Source organism: Bufo bufo, chromosome 2 (assembly GCF_905171765.1).
Source record: "Bufo bufo chromosome 2, aBufBuf1.1, whole genome shotgun sequence".
NCBI lineage: Eukaryota > Metazoa > Chordata > Amphibia > Anura > Bufonidae > Bufo > Bufo bufo.
The window spans coordinates 680,292,022-680,309,505 of record NC_053390.1 but is presented as its reverse complement, the minus strand read 5'-3'; the positions used below and the strand labels follow the sequence as shown (position 1 = coordinate 680,309,505).

Below are 17,484 nucleotides of genomic sequence, written 5' to 3'. Positions count from 1 at the left end.
TGCAGCTTTAAGATAAAGTACTGGTGGAAAGCACTGGTACAGCACGAAGCTGTATGGACACAATACAGACATAAATACAAGTCTATGCATGTATATGTAATGACTGTAATTCAGGTCTAAATTTGAAATCCATTAGGTTAACTTCACACCTTGAGGATCGATCTATTGCTAATCTGACAAGTATTTGCAAGAAGATCCATGGCAGAAATTCAATAGCTGTTTTAACGTGAAGTCAAAGATTTGAGAATAAATAGGGTTACGCAGGCTAAAGTTACTATTACACCAGCAGATGTTCTACAGATAACGATAAACAATCGAAGATGTAGTGACTTGTTAATGACGAAAATTTCACTTATTATACCCATAGATATTTGTTTGTAGTTGCGGTCGTTACTTGTTCGCTTTTAAATCGCTCCTTGTTATTACATGTACAGATGGGGGACAGATGCTTAGGCTACTTTCACACTAGCGTTTTTTGCAAATCCGTCATGGATGTGCAAAAATGCTTCCATTACCATAATACAACCGCATGCATCCGTTATGAACGGATCTGGTTGTATTATGTACCACTTGGAACCGAACCCGAGTTCGGGAAATGTTTTTTTACAGTACAAATTAATTTCTGAAGTTATTGCGTAAAGTCTCGCGAGACTTCGCAAACCAATAACTTCGGCTCATCGGAGCTAATTCTGTACAGTATTAGAGCAAAGTTTTATGCGAATAGACTTTGGATGTTTCATCCAAAGTCGATTCGCTCATCTGTATCCATCAGCCTCGGATCAGAGCCCCCCAACCTCAATTAGCCTCCATCAGCCTGAGATCAGACCCCCATCAGCCTCAGATCAGACCCCATCAGCCTCTCACTCTCCGCTCCCTAATTTCGTATACTGTGTGGACAGAGTGCAGAGCGGGGCCCGGAAGAAAATCAGGGAGGGTGAGTACAGCCACCGCAGCGCTTCCCTCACCACTCCCCGCTCCTCCAGTATGTTGAAGCTATTAGCATTCGGACTATAAGACGCACACAAATTTTCCCCTCACTTTTGGGGGAAAAAAGTGTATCTTCTAGTCCGATAAATACGGTACCTTAAGAGGCAATGAGAGCCTACATTTCCAGTATATAAATGCCTTAATATTGCTTTTATCATAGGTCTATTGACTGGATCTTGCTTTGCCTTTCCCCCTCTTTATTTTCTTCTGAAAACTGAGAAGTCTCTTTATGGTCATTGAAATGACTGAGCCATCTAGAAAACACATTACCCAAAGTGAAATTGTCAAATCTGTTTTACAACTCAAATGGGAACCTTATACATAAAGAAAATTCCATTTACTATACATCTGTTCACATCCACGTCGGTTACAGATCTCTTTATTAAACTCCATAGTACAAATTGATGAAATTGTAAATATACATATTTTAGCTCTTTAAAAAAAGTTTGTGAGTTCAGTCAGAGGGTGAATAAAATCTCAGGTTTTACTGTTCGGCTGAATATTGAATATATGCTTATTCCACGAAGTCCAGAGTAAAGGCAGCAAAGAGGCACAGTAAAACAAGGCTAAGAAAATGTTATTTTCTGCTATGACCATTCACATTTATACGACTCACTAGTTTTGCCCTAAAGCTTAGGCTCCAATAATAAAAAATATGAAAACAAGTGCTGACATTCCTGGCGCTGGCCTGTAATAGCAAGTGTAATTAGATTAGACAGCTGCTGATGGAGCGCACTAACAGCACTTATTAAACCTCCTCAGGTAATACCTAACACTGCAAATTACATCAGATGGACAACGTAGGACGCATACAACAATTAAAAATGTAGAACGCTGACAAAGTGGATTAAAGTGAACCAATAATACATATGTCCCTTTTCTTATATGGCGCCAACATATTCCAGAGCACTGTACAGAGACTGTCATCACTGGCTTTTGAAATGAACATCATGGAGGAGATTTATCAACCTGGTGTAAAGTGGAACTGGCTTGGTCACCCATAGCACCAATCTGATTCTACCTTTCATTTTTCAGAGCTCCTCTGGAAAATGAAAGGTGGAATCTGATTGGTTGCTATGGGCAACTAAGCCAGTTGTACTTTACACCAGTTTTGATAAATCTCCCCCACTTTCTTCTGTTGTTATGACAGTTATGTGAAAACAGTTTCAGATGGATCCCGTCCTGCTGCACTATAGATACACGTGGAAGAAACAACGTTAGACCAGCACCTCCAAACAATATGAAACAGGTGTACTTCTATATGTAGTGATGTCAGCCATGGCAGTGTGTAGCGGTACATTCCTGTCATATTGTTTGGGGGTGCTGGTCTAATACTGGGCTCACATCACATTTTTGTCTTACATTTAATGTATACAAAAAAAAAACTTATACATTAAACGGACGCCTCTGACGGATACCATACACCATACAGTGGCATCCTTCGCCATAGGGTTCCAAAAACAAACAAAAAAACGATACTACTGGACTACTGTAAAAGCGTAGTGTACCACTCTTTTGTATCCTTTTTTCGCAAATGTATCAGTTAAGGGTACTTTCATACTTGTGTTTGGCCGGAGAAAATACAGCAGCATGTTTAAAGATATAAATGGCAGCCTAGATTCTGGAGTACCTATACAGTTAACAATCATTGGTACCTTTTGCATAGCCCCTTTTTGTTGATGGGTGGTCTAGTAAATTTGATCCCCTCGGCTACTCTCCTCCATTCCTGAATCATCTCCTTTATTAAATGAAGTAATTCCGTTATCTACACTGGCAGCTCTTTTGTGACTCTTTTATCTTGCCTCTTCCTCATAGCTGCAGCACATGGTCAGGAGCGTCCAACTGCTGCCGTTACCCCCATGCAGGCCCAGAACCCAGCAGCTTCTGTCAACAGTCACCCAGGCAGCTCTTCTCAGCCCATCCAGCCAACGCTTTCCAGCCCAGCAGCTTACATCAACGCCGCAATGAATCTCAACAGACCAAACATGCCAATGGCCTGTACCCTTTCCAACAGCAGTGCACCTTCCTTAGAGGCAGATGGCAACTGGAAAACTAGCTGCACAGGCACTGGATGTTCTTCATCTCCTGATAATGCACCTTCAAGTTCTGCCACTAATAAGCAGGACAAGGATGGCAGGGTGAGTGTGTCACAGTAAAATATGGGTTTTCTGTGCGGGTGAAAGCTGGAGATGTTATGTGATCGCATTATTTGCTCTTTATTTTTATTTTTTGCTTATGTGTAGGGACAGTGACAGGGAATGTTTTTTTTTTGTAATATACTTTATTTAGGGAAAAACTTTATTTATGCTAGAAAACTAGGGCTGAAATGTCCCTTAGGCTACTTTCACATCAGCGTTTTTGCTGAGTTTCCTAGCATAAATAAAGTTTTTTTTCCTTAATAAAGTATATTACAAAAATGTTCCCTGTCCCTGCACATTAGCAAAAAAAAATAGAAAATATGACAGTTACTCTTTAAAGAGCACAGACATATTGGAGGTCATTTATTAAGACCGGTCTTAATAACCCCTATGGCTGACGGTGGATCCGCTACAGTTATGTAGAAGCGCCGGATACTTCAGCAGATCCACTGCCGCTTCTATATGTAAGCCAGCTTCCTAGCTGTCTTACATTTAGACCATTTTGTATGTCAAAACCAGGTGTAGAAAATGATGAATGAGATGGACCTGCCGGCCTGTCCTCTTCCCCGCCCATGCCACATCCACTTTTTTAGACCTGGCATGAGCGGGAAAAGTCGCAGATTGGGGTGCAAAGAGCAATCTGTGCCCGAAATGCACCTTATATAGGTGTATTTCAGGTTAGTAAATGACCCCCATTGTCTTTATTACACAGATCATTATCTGTTCCAGCTTAAGCGCTATGCCTTTTTATTAGGTGGGAGGTGATGTATACATTGCATAACATATAATTATGTGACTAGATGACAAGTCTTCAGAAAACAATATACTCATATCAGACACCTACAAGCAAGGCATAAGTATATCAGTACAAAGTCACACATGAGCTGCTTGTTAATAAATAGTGGACCACAATCTACATGAGTAGTACTGCAGATAAGGCAGCACATTTATTAGGACCGGTCTTAATAAGCCCTATACCTGGCGGTGTACCTGCCAGAGTTATGAAGAGGCGCTGTCCTCTACATAACTTCGGCAGATCCTTCGCCACTTCTAAATGTAAGACGGCTTCCTTGCCGGAACAGAGAGATGAGAGATCCTCTTTAAAGGGGTTATCCCATGATTAATGTAAAAAAAATTAAAATCAGACATCATATAGTACATGTATATATAAAGTATAACAAAGCTAGAACCAGTCCTGTACCTCACTCACATGGATCCAGAGATCTCCACATTCATTGCTCCGCTAGATTTATATCAAGTTGACGGCTCAAGGGGGGTGTCTTATCTGCTGCAGCTCAGGAGGCGTGTCCATGTTCTCCCTATCACAGCTCAGGAGGCGTGTCTTAGCTCTCCCTATCACAGCTCAGGAGGCAGTTGAAGGGGGTGAAAGGGTGAAACTGAGCATGTGCGGCCATCTCAGTGAGCTGGACAAAGAAATAAGAAAAAGAGCAAATACCAGGTGGCGCTATACAGATACATTTTATTGAATAACTCAGTGGCTATACAAAATTTGTAATTACATGCAATTACAAAAGTATTCCGATCCAGGTGCTGGTTTGGAAAATGTAGAATATTTTGTGTGGGACAACCCCTTTAATGAATCAAGCTAAATGAGGCATATGCTGCAGTTACAAACAGTTGTTTTTTTTTTGTAGTGCTGCATTTTCCTTTCTTAGAAAAATCTGATTTTGAATTAAATGTAAAATAATGCTGCCAATCAAAGCAAAATTGCCTGAAATATGATGGTTTTAGTCAAAGCTTTTACATTGTGATTTTCATGGTACATTAACAAGAGCACTTCTTCCTAGAATTCAACCATTACAGCACATTTCCTGCTGCAATTTGAAAATTGTCTAGTTTGCCCAAATTGAGTACAAACTGAGTAAGAAAAATACCATGATGTCTATATATCTGATCTATCTACCTGTCTGTCTGTCCATCTGTCTAGTCTGTCCACCTCTACAGCCTGTCTCTGTCTGTTTAACTGTCTATCTACAAATAAAATATCACAAGGCAATATATTTAGTAATCTGCCATATGATACAGTATATCCCCCCATATCAATCAATATAAGCTCCAAATTACAATAAGATCACCTACAAAAGGGGAGTCATAAACTACGAACAGATATTTAACAGAATATTTCAAATTTTGTCAGCTCGATAAAATCATACAGACACGAGGTTCTTAAAAAGTGGTACTCTCTCTCCTATATTTATTATCTACATTGCTGATTATATGAGGTTCTACAGTCAGGTCCATAAATATTGGGACATCGACACAATTATAACATTTTTGGCTCTATAAACCACCACAATGGATTTGAAATGAAACGAACAAGATGTGCTTTAACTGCAGACTGTCAGCTTTAATTTGAGGGTATTTACATCCAAATCAGGTGAACGGTGTAGGAATTACAACAGTTTGCATATGTGCCTCCCACTTGTTAAGGGACCAAAAATAATAGGACATACTAATAATCATAAATCAAACTTTCACTTTTTAATACTTGGTTGCAAATCCTTTGCAGTCAATTAGAGCCTGAAGTCTAGAACACATAGACATCACCAGGCGCTGGGTTTCATCCCTGGTGATGCTCTGCCAGGCCTCTACTGCAACTGTCTTCAGTTCCTGCTTGTTCTTGGGGCATTTTCCCTTCAGTTTTGTCTTCAGCAAGTGAAATGCATCCCTCAATTGGATTCAGGTCAGGTGATTGACTTAGCCATTGCATAACATTCCACTTCTTTCCCTTAAAAAACTCTTTGGTTGCTTTTGCAGTATGCTTTGGGTCATTGTCCATCTGCACTATGAAGCGCCGTCCAATGAGTTCTGAAGCATTCTGCTGAATATGAGCAGATAATATTGCCCGAAACACTTCAGAATTCATCCTGCTGCTTTTGTCAGCAGTCACATCATCAATAAATACAAGAGAACCAGTTCCATTGGCAGCCCTACATGCCCACGCCATGATACTACCACCACCATGCTTCATCGATGAGGTGATATGCTTAGGATCATGAGCAGTTCCTTTCCTTCTCCATACTCTTCTCTTCCCATCACTCTGGTACAAGTTGATCTTGGTCTCATCTGTCCATAGGATGTTGTTCCAGAACTGTGAAGGCTTTTGTAGATATCGTTTGGCAAACTGTAATCTGGCCTTCCTGTTTTTGAGGCTCACCAATGGTGTACATCTTGTGGTGAACCATCTGTATTCACTTTGGTGAAGTCTTCTCTTGATTGTTGACTTTGACACACATACACCTACCTCCTGGAGAGTGTTCTTGATCTGGCCAACTGTTGTGAAGGGTGTTTTCCTCACCAGGGAAAGAATTCTTCGGTCATCCACCACAGTTGTTTTCCGTGGTCTTCCGGGTCTTTTGGTGTTGCTGAGCTCACCGGTGCGTTCCTTCTGTTTAAGAATGTTCCAAACAGTTGTTTTGACCACGTCTAATGTTTTTGCTATCTCTCTGATGGGTTTGTTTTGTTTTTTTCAGCCTAATGATGGCTTGCTTCACTGATAGTGACAGCTCTTTGGATCTCATCTTGAGAGTTGACAGCAATAGATTCCAAATGCAAATAGCACACTTGAAATGAACTCTGGGCCTTTTATCTGCTCATTGTAATTGGGATAATGAGGGAATAACACACACCTGGCCATGGAACAGCTGAGAAGTCAATTGTCCCATTACTTTTGGTCCCTTAACAAGTGGAAGGCTCATATGCAGACTGTTGTAATTCCTACACCGTTCACCTGATTTGGATGTAAATACCCTCAAATTAAAGCTGACAGTCTGCAGTTAAAGCACATCTTGTTCGTTTCATTTCAAATCCATTGTGGTGGTGTATGGAGCCAAAATTTTTAGAATTGTGTTGATGTCCCAATATTTATGGACCTGACTGTATATTGCTCAGTTTATAGTTTTCTCTATCATTGTACATTTAGTGAACTTGTAGGATTATTTTGGTGGGCACATTATTCCAAGCATGACCATGCAATATTGGTAATGAGCCTTGTTGTGAATGCTAATAAAATGAACAGTCCTGTCTAGTGGGCTATAGTGCTATTTTCAGGTTAGTCTCGGCCCAGGCTCCCCTGCCTAGTGATCTGCTGCACGGGTTTCTGATTTAGTATGCCCGCCCCTGTGTTAGTACATAGAGAATCAAATTGCTGATTTTTAGCCACTGCGAAAGCCCTTTACTGACATGTTAAAAGGTCACTAACTTTTCAAAAAACTTTTGATATCAAAAGCTTAGATCAGTGAGGGGAGAGAAGAGAAAGCATATCACATTCTTCTCACTGCTGAGGACCATAGACTTCCATGGAGTCTGTTTCATGCAGCCAGGAGAAAGAGCGAGCTATGCGCGTACGTCTCTCCCCTCATTCTAGGGATCAGTGGGGGTCTCAGCAGTCAGACCCACACCAATCTAAACCTTTATATCTCTATAACATATCAAAAGTTTTTGAAAAGTTAGCAATGCTTTAATTGACTTTGTCTGGTCTTTAGAAGAAATTGTTTTCTTGAATAAAAGCGTTTAATCTTTCTTGAACAAGCAATTCCAAAATTAATGTTTCCAGAGATATTATGTCACAAAAGGTATTTTTTATTATGTGAACTGTGTGTTGATGCTGCATTATTAAAATTTGCACATTTGGACGTCACACAAGGGGGTTTCCCACTCTTTGAGCCACAATGTGGAGCAGCAACTGATCTGGTCGGCGAACCATTTATGTATTATTTCATCTGAATGACCATCATTTAATAATCCTGCAGGGGAAATGTCTGGTTGTCTGTGGAAATCAGTTGTTTGCAAGGAACAGGGCACATGGCAATTGCCACCACAGCAGATGCAATCTAAAAGAGATTGCGTCTAACGAGACAACCACTATGAAGAAGTAATTTCTTATCGGAACCAAATTATTTGCCACCAATAGCAAAACACAAATGATAACCTATCTAAAAAAAAAAATTGTAACATTGTATGCCTTCTGATTTCTTACAGAAGGAAAAAAAAGGCTTGCTTAAGTTGCTGTCTGGAGCATCCACCAAGAGAAAGCCCCGGGCATCTCCACCTCACTCACCAACTCAAGAACTGGAACAGGCAGTCCCAGAGGCTACTATAGAAGGAGCAGTAGGTCCTGATGTCACCAGTGCCAGTGGTCGAGCTGCTGCCTGCAATGTGGATGGTGAGACTGTATCAGCTTCCACCATGACACAGGACAACCGTAAGACAAATATGGTGGATCCCGGCATTCCTATAGCGCCTCCACCAAGACAGCCTTGCTCCTCACTGGGCCCTGTACTCAGTGATTCTCGTCCTGTTATCTGTGAAAGGTAATCTTCTCATAATTAAAGGAGAGTGAAATAATCTAGATGTTTAATCAGTCTGTAATGGTAGTAATAGGGTGGACATACACCTTTTAACATCTATACCTACTGACCCTTCCCATACCCATTCATGCTCGGCTTGGCTGAAAGTGCATGGTGTCTCAATGGAGAGAAAGGAATGCCAGACACCTCTGGCTGCTGATGATCTCCCTCGAGAACAAAGAATCAGGCATGTTGAAATCCAGTATGCCTATCCTTTCTTTCCCCTAAAATCTGCAGTTGGAGGAAAGCTGGGACACCGTCACGCTAAAAATGTCTACTGTGGCCAATGTTCATTAAAGTCTTATTCACACGTCAGTGTTTGGTCAGTGATTGTGAGCCAAAACTAGGAATGGGGGCTACACAGTGATAAGATATAAGGAAAGATCTGCACCTGTGTTTAGAGCCGTACCTGGTTTTGGCTCACAATCACTGATGGTGATCGCTGACCGACCGAATCATATCACTGACTGTGTGAATTAGGCCTAAATGTGTATGGCCACTATTTTCTACTGAATAAATCCTAACAGTAATTTATATACAGTGAAACCTCTCCAAAAGACCATCCTTAAGAGGTCCATCTTCTATGTAGACCAGGGGTGCACAACGTTTTCTGGTGGGGGCCACATTGCCAGACTCAACCAATGACGAGGGTCAAAAATAAAATTTAAAGGGGTATTAAAAACTGAAATACTGTATTTATGGCATATTGAACACACAGTATATAACATTAATGTCTAGTTACAGTTCCAGGACTCCCATCTAATAGAAGAAATACATTAAAAATACATTTTAGCAGCCACAAGACATAGACATAGATGTTTGGAGGCCGCCTAGAATGGTATCAAGGGCCGCATGATCTAGACTAAGATGGTCTGTGATGTATTTTAGAGTCGCCTATATTTTCTGCATATTAGAGGAGAATCCCCCCAGAGAACCATACTGTTATAACAGATGAGGAATGCCTTGGAATAGATGAATACATTGTAGTAAAGTAATTAATTGTGCAGATAATTGTATTGCTATGTAATGGCTGTGATGGAGAGATGCCAAGTCCAGGTATCTCTAGAATTATTGTACTGTCTGTCGGTGCTGTACGCCATCATACAGAAATCTCAGCACAGGGGGCCAAATCCAAATATTTGGTTAGCCTTCAAATATCTGTATTTGGGGACCATTACAGTGTCGGACTTTACTGAGGAGGATATAGTAAGCTTGGAGAGGACATAGGTGTTCATTCAGAGAAAGGTAGAAACCGGTTTGTTTTCATGTAAGGAGAACAGACATCTTGAGTGTTTAGAAATTTTACCATGGATCATTTACCTATATCAAGGCAATATTTATTACTTCTTTTTATATATTACTCATTTATATAGTGCAGACATATTCTGCAGCACATTACAGACGTTATCATCATTCACTGTCCCCAGAAGAGCTCACAATCTGAATTCCCTATCAGTATGTCTTTGGAGTATCGTAGACAATGGGAGTAAACTCGTGCAAACATGATGAGAACATACTAACTCCATGTAGATGTTGTCCTTTGTCAAATCTGAACCTGCAAGGCACCAGTGCTAACCACTGAGCCAGCGTTATCATGCAGCTAACTAGAAAACCCCTTCTAGTAGGTAATATCATCACCATGAGAAGTGCATCCTACAGTGTATGGTGAAAGCTCCTGCAGATGTAGAATTTCTTTGAGTTGTAGCTTACATGAATGTAGTGTAGAGGTTGCAGATATAATGATTTCCATGCTGACAGAGCTGTGGTAGCGGTATACAGACAACTTCCTGCTCTCTCAAGTCATAGTTGATGGTTCTGATTTATAACGTGTGTGGGTTATGTGAGATCACAGCTTCTTTTTCCTTTTCAGATACAGGGTGGTAGTGTCATATCCTCCACAGAGTGAGGCTGAGCTTGAACTCAAGGAAGGGGACATTGTATTCGTGCACAAGAAACGTGAAGATGGTTGGTTCAAAGGCACTCTACAGCGGAATGGCAAAACCGGTTTATTCCCCGGGAGCTTTGTAGAGAACATATAATTCTTCATCTGCATCCGTAAATGAGCACAAACATATCAGAGCAGCTGTTCTACATGTCTTCAACCTTTAGAGGTAGAAATGGCCACTGGCACCAGAGGAGTTAACACTGGGCACTTATGGCACCACTGCAGAGCGCTGAAGAGCAAGTGCATTGGAAGGGCCTGGAAAGTGTCCACTGGTTTCTTACTTCCCCAGACTTTCTTTTGCCCATGTCATTTGTGCCTTGTACTGTTAAGTTTATACTTTTTTATTATTTCTTTTTACCTTAACAGCAAATAAACCGATGTTTACAAGGTGTTAGCTAATAATTTATTTGCTTTCTTTTGGTTTTGTACATTTGAAATCCCTTTTTTCTTCTTTTTGTTGAGATAGATAAAATCTTTTGAATGATAAATATAACAAATTATTAATTTATGAAATGGCACAGAAAAGAGAAGCTGGATTCTTTTCTCTCCGACTGACCTGGATACTGACAATAGCCTGTTGTTTTAATAATGATAGTTTTCATTGGTGGGTAGGGAATGTGTGTATTTTGTAGCATAGAAATGCCACTTTCGTAATGACGAACATGAGAGAAGCAGAGTAACCTGTAACTGTTTGTTCACAATGTGTAGAGTGTTTGTGACCTTTAGTTTTTTTTTTTCTTGTTTTTTTTTTGTTTTTTTTACAAGTAATAAAAAAGAACTGTCTACATAATGCACTATTAATGGTCAAGACTCTGGTCAGTGTTCATTTTCACCACTCCTAGTATAGAAGATGCAAAGGAAATGACATGATGCATTTCAGCATGTTTTTGGGCAGGCAAATGTTTCCATTTTCGGCTTAAGTGGCTGTAGGTGTTCGTCTTCAGACTACAGAAATAGGTCCTGTTGTGGAATACATTGCCTGATGGCAAGACGTTCTGTAGTTTGTAAAAATATAAGTCGATCCAACAATGGGTCAAATAGCAGGATCTGGTTGAATATGGCAAAGAAATCCCTAGCTGCAGCAAACCATGCATTTAGGACTGGAATCTCTAGCAGTTTATTCCTTAACTAGTCACATTCCACAACCAACTGAGAACTTGCTGGGAAAAAAAAACATTTATCAAAGCATTATATGTTTCACTCACTTAAAATGGGTTGTTTATTATTAGAAAATGGGTCAATCTTATCTGTGGGCTGTGGCTGGAAAGCCTAAATCACTGATACGGTGTCCCCTCTGTGCAACTGAGCTCAGAAAGAACAGAGATTTTTATGTATAAATTGCACGTTTTGCTGAATCTGCTCAGTTTCTCCTGCTCTATAACATGCTGCTTGCAGAATGCACTGCATTTTATGGTAATAGGTTACTTTTAAAAATGTAGTGTTGTCCGCCAGCAGTATGTTATAGAGCAGGAGGAGTTCAGAAAATTGATACATTGTTTTATGGAAATTGATTCAGTAAAACCTTTAATCTATACATTTAAATTCCTGCTCATTCTGGGCTTTGAAGTCAAGGAGTCGGTCCTATCAGTTATGACAGCTATCTCTGTATACACGTTCCCATTAAGTTAATAAAAATCAGGGATTTAAATTAATAATTCAAAGCCCAGAATGAGCAGAGAATTAAATGTATAAATTACAACTTTTGCTGAATCTTTTCCAACTAAACTATATATTAATTTCCAGGTTGTCATCTTTATTGTGGGAGGCAGTACAATAGGACCCTATGGTATTGGTTCCCTCACTGGAAACGGTAACCTAGCAAGCAGAACAGGACGCTGTGTGGTTAAAGGGGTTATCCAAAAAAAGATATTTATGACTTATCCTCAGGATAGGTCATCAGTATCAGATCTGTGGGGATGTGACACCCGCAACTCCCACCAATCAGCTGTTAGAAGAGTGTTATTGTCGCAGCCTCTTCCTAGGCCAGTGCCATCAATGTACATCAGTCATGTGGCCTATTTGCAGCTCAGCGCCATTCAAGTCAATAGGGCTGAGCTGCAATAGCAAGCACTGCCACTATATCATCGGTGGGGATGCCAAGACTTGGACCCCCGCTGATGTGATAATGATGACCTATCTTGAGGATAAGTCATCATTACCTTTTCCAGGATAAACCCTTTAAGTGCAGTCCCCAGCATAGACCTACGTCGTTACATGCTGTGGGTCAACAGTAATATTCACAAATACATTGATTTAGAAAAAATATTATGTTACAGAGTCCTATATTATAAAAATATTTCTTGTTCTTATTGGGCAAGGGGTTGTCAGTGTGCATTGTGTCGTGGCCTTTACATTATTGTATGTTTAATACATTAATTTAATGCATTTCCTGCCCTCTCGTGTTGTACCGTTCCCAACTTTTTATGTACTTCTATGCAATGAAATGCATTAAGATTAAATATTTCCATAGTACTCCATCATACACCATTAGGTCACTATAGTAGTGGCTGTGGGCTGAGCATTCAAATAGGTTTACCAACAAGATAAATGCAATTGCTGTGAAGTTGTACCTTGAGGTGGCGGCAACAAGCACAGCAGTAAACATTCATTTGCCCAGTCTGATAACAGAACAGCCAAAACTATAGTAGACTTACCTCCTCTGGTAACAGTAAGTTACATGTAAGGCTGGGTTCACATCTGCGCTTTTAAACTACGACATTCTATTCCGGCGGAGGAACAAACTGCTGTAGTTTACTGTATCCGGCAAAGCCAGATACCACAACGCACCACAGGATCCACATTCACTGTAATGGGATGTGGCGGGGGTCCGACTGTTTTTTGGCATAAATGCCGGTATTTGGCCAGACAAAAGTGTAGTATTTTTTGTCTAGCCGAAGGCCAGCATGTTCGCCAGATACAGTGAATTCCACTTCTGGAACACACTGGCGGAATTAATTTAAAGGGCAGATGTGAATCCAGCCTAAGCGGTCACTCATTATACACTCCTGAGTACATTTAAAGTGGTTAGCTCACGAAAGGTCATTTAACATCTATCCCCAGGGGAGTGATGGACCGATATGCACACCATCATTGCATTAGTGGGGGTCCCAGAGGTCATAACCCCGGCTGTCCGATTCTGTGGATAGATAATTTTTGTGGGATATCCCCTTTAAATATATATAGTCCATACGTTAGGACACAATCATTTTTCTTTTTGCTTTTTCTTGGGTTATGTTCAAACTTGCCATATTTGACACAGAATCTGAGCCCAATATCGACATTAAATACTATTATTGGAATAGCGGAAATTCACACCGCAGATCGTGCGGTAAAATACATGTCGGAATTGCAATCTTCAAATCTGACATGTGAACATAGCCTTACCTTGCTCATTTGTTTCAAATATCTGTGGGATCGAACCATCCAATCTCAGTTCTGTAAAAATGTTCTGTGTTCATTATAAGATGTAACAGAGTTGCATTTATCATTTCTGCCAGTCTTTCTGATTATGCTTTACGATAGCAACGATATCAGCTAAAAGCGTTCTGCACTTATATTAAACTGGAAAGAGTAGTGCGAAGGGAGGAAGAGTGCAGTGAGACAACCTACAGGCTGCAAGAATCACCCTGCTTACACTGATAAGTAAGGCCATCATTCCAGCAGCTAGTACAGATGGCTTGTCTCACCGCTATCTTTTTTACTCACAACTCTGTACCTGTTAAAGGGATTCTGTCACCTGGATTTGGGGTATAGAGCTGAGGACATGCGCTGCTAGATCGCCGCTAGCATGTCCGCAATATCCAGTCCCCATAGCTCTCAGTGCTTTTATTGTGTCCAAAAAAATATTTTCTAGATATGTAAATGAACCTTAGATGAGTCCTGTCTCCTCCATGCTTGAGAGATGAGTCCAGCATTCTTGGACTCTGAGCCCAGCACCGCCCGCATCCTCCGGAGTATGCGGGGTGGTGCTGGGCTCCTTCACAGTGGCCATGGCTGGGCTCTGGAAACGTTAGTAGCCTCATTTTTACACATATATAAAATCGTTTTTTTGACACAATAAAAGCACACAGAGCTATCGGGACTGGATATTGCGGATGTGCTAGCAACGATCTAGCAACCCATGTCCTCAGCTCTATACCCAAAATCCAGATGACAGGTTCCCTTTAAGCCCCTTTCACACGAGCATGACGGATTGGCTCCGGATGCGTTCAGTGAAACTCGCACCATTTTGCAAGCAAGTTCAGTTGTCCAGTTTTTTCTGCGCGGGTGCAATGCGTTTTGATGCGTTTTTCACGCACGTGATAAAAAACTGAAGGTTTACAAACAACATCTCTTAGCAACCATCAGCCGAATGCAATGCGTTTTTCACTGACGCCCCATTCACTTCTATGGGGCCAGGGCTGCGTGAAAAACACAGAATATAGAACATGCTTAGTTTTTCACGCAACGCAGAACTGATGCGTGAAAAAAAAGCTCATGTACACAGACCCATTAAAATGAATGGGTCAGGATTCAGTGCGGGTGCTATGCGTTCACGTCACGCATTGCACCCGTGCGGAAAACTCGCTCGTGTGAAAGGGGCCTTATAGGCAGCAAAATATTAAGCTTTTTTTTTCTTCTCAAAATCGCTGTTCTGCAAACTTTGACAAAAAAGCCACAACACTGGTGACTACACCATTAGGTGTCCGTATTTCAGTCCACCAAAAACGGATCTGCAAAATGCAGATAGTTTCCATCTGTGTTCTGTATTTTTATGACTCCCATCAGTATAACGAGATATTCTCATTTGCAAATACAGACAAGAATAGGACCTGCTCTATATTTTGTGGAATGGGATACGGATCTGCAAAAACTATGGATGTTTTCATGGCCCTACAGAAATGAATGGGTCAGTCTGCTATCCACAAAAAATCCGTATAGCACACTGCAAAAATATACGGTTGTGTGTGAGCCCTGTCAATTGTAAATTTTGAGCACTATATGTGCTTACACTTTGCGGTACAAGTTAATATCAGTGCAGAACCTGACTATTCACCTGCAGTCCTATGGACCATCTATAACGTGAGTTGTACACGCTCTACATCTGCAAATATGTGTATCTTTCACCATGTCCGGATGAATATGTGTCGCTTCATTGTGCTACATTATAGACCAGTGATGGTGAACCTTTTACAGACCGAATGCCCAAACCGTAACCCCAAACCCACATATTTATCGCAAAGTGCCAACATGGCAATTTAACCTGAATTCTACAGTCCAGTAAAGCATATCTTCCATGTACTAACAGCCTGCTTACATTCAGTGCGCTGCCTGTGCTGTTCATCGTGTGCCCTGCGCTGCTGGCAGGAAAAGTATTGACATATTGGTACGCCTTAGACTTATTCCAGGGCGTGGGTGCCCACAGAGAGGGCTCTGAGTGCCACCACTGTTATAGACATTATATGAGATGAGAGATTGCTAGGAGTGGAAACAGGACTGCTGAATGCTGCTGATCGCTATGCGGAGTCTTCTCTGGATGCCATATCTGCAGTTCTGTAGTAGTGTTGACCACTTGAATTTCAGTGTGAATACGTCGTCTTGTGAAGATGAAGCTGGCTTCAGCTTTCCTCGGAGTAACGGTAGAGCTGTCTTAGGAGAAATGGACTTTTATTAGTGACACTATGATCTTACATTGACTGAGGTCTCACTGACAGGGACACATCTGCAAGGAAAAAATGGATTTCTCACCTTGTCAAGATGTGTTCCACATTTCATGCTACAAAATGTCTTCTGTTAGAATAATTTCTAAGCTCCTTTTGATGATTAATGTTTTGTTACGAGGATTTGTTGCACAGCTACATTTATAATTCAACCTTTTTCATCAAAAATAAAGTTAGTTGAAAAAAGTGTGTGTGTTCTGCTTTTTGTGATCATAGAGTTTCAGTGAGGGCATTGGGCTTTTAGTGAACCCCGCACATGCTCATTTACTGTTGAGGCTGGGGAGTGTATTGGCTGCCTGTATATATATTACAGGAATTTTAATGTACTACATAGACTGATGTATCACATAAAAATCCAGATGTGGATCAATAATATAGGAGTCATGGTGTCCACCATTATGCTGGACATATTAGCGATGCACGCTGCACTTTGTTTGCCATTTTTGACAGAATCTGTGACAGCTTGAAACACAACCATAGGCTAGAATCATCATAGGAATAGAAGAATGAAAATGATGATAGTGTTGGATTCATCACAAGACTGACACCAATTGTCTCCGCCAGACCTCATTGACTATAATGGGTTGTGTCGTGTACCTGTCATGGTGTCCGTCATTTTACTGGAAAAGCAGGCAGCACGCTGTGCTATTTGTTACTGCATATTTGACAAAATCTTGGTCAGAGGCTCCTAATGGAGTCAGATAGGAACTTAGCATTAGCATGCTGCAGTTTTATATCCAGCAAAATACGGGTTAAATCTCAATTGAGAAAAAGACTGATTCTGTAAAATGGATCATAACTGATAAGGACAGATCACAACTAGCGATGAGCGAATCGACTCGCAAGTCGATTCGCATAAAACTTGATTCTAATACTGTACGGAGTAAGAGCTCTGTACAGTATTAGACTGTATTGGCTCCGATGAGCCGAAGTTATTACTTCGTGAAGTCTCGCGAGACTTCACATAATAACTTCAGAAATTGATTTATACTGTAAAAAAACATTTCCCAAACTCGGGTTCAGTTCCAAGGTACCACCCAAGTTCGGGAGACTTCGCGAAGTAATGACTTCGGCTCATCGGAGTCAATACATTCTAATACTGTATGGAGCACTTGCTCCGTACAGTATTCTAACAAAGTTTTATGCGAATCGACTTCAGATGTTTCATCCAAAGTCAATTCGCTCATCCCTAATCGCAACATATTTATTTCCATGGCTCCTGTAAAAATGGAAACCAGAACACCAGAGTGAAAAGAGCCTTTTATGTCTGTGGGGGTATAAGTGTTACTCAAAGGGGTATTCCAGGACAGGGGATAACTATTAGATGGGTGGGGGTCCTACTGCTG

General features: G+C 40.8%; 1 protein-coding gene across 2 annotated transcripts in view; it reads left to right on the top strand.

Moving 5' to 3' along the window:
- SH3RF1 (SH3 domain containing ring finger 1) overlaps positions 1–12,046 on the top strand; it is a 153,814-nt gene extending 141,768 nt beyond the window's left edge. For both annotated transcript variants that reach the window (XM_040418654.1, XM_040418653.1), the window contains 3 exons: positions 2,803–3,125; positions 8,127–8,458; positions 10,365–12,046. In XM_040418654.1, coding sequence (XP_040274588.1) covers positions 2,803–3,125; positions 8,127–8,458; positions 10,365–10,533 — 824 coding nt within the window. In that variant the 3' untranslated portion in view covers positions 10,534–12,046. The remainder of the gene's footprint in view (positions 1–2,802; positions 3,126–8,126; positions 8,459–10,364) is intronic.
- The last annotated feature ends 5,438 nt before the right edge of the window (positions 12,047–17,484 follow it).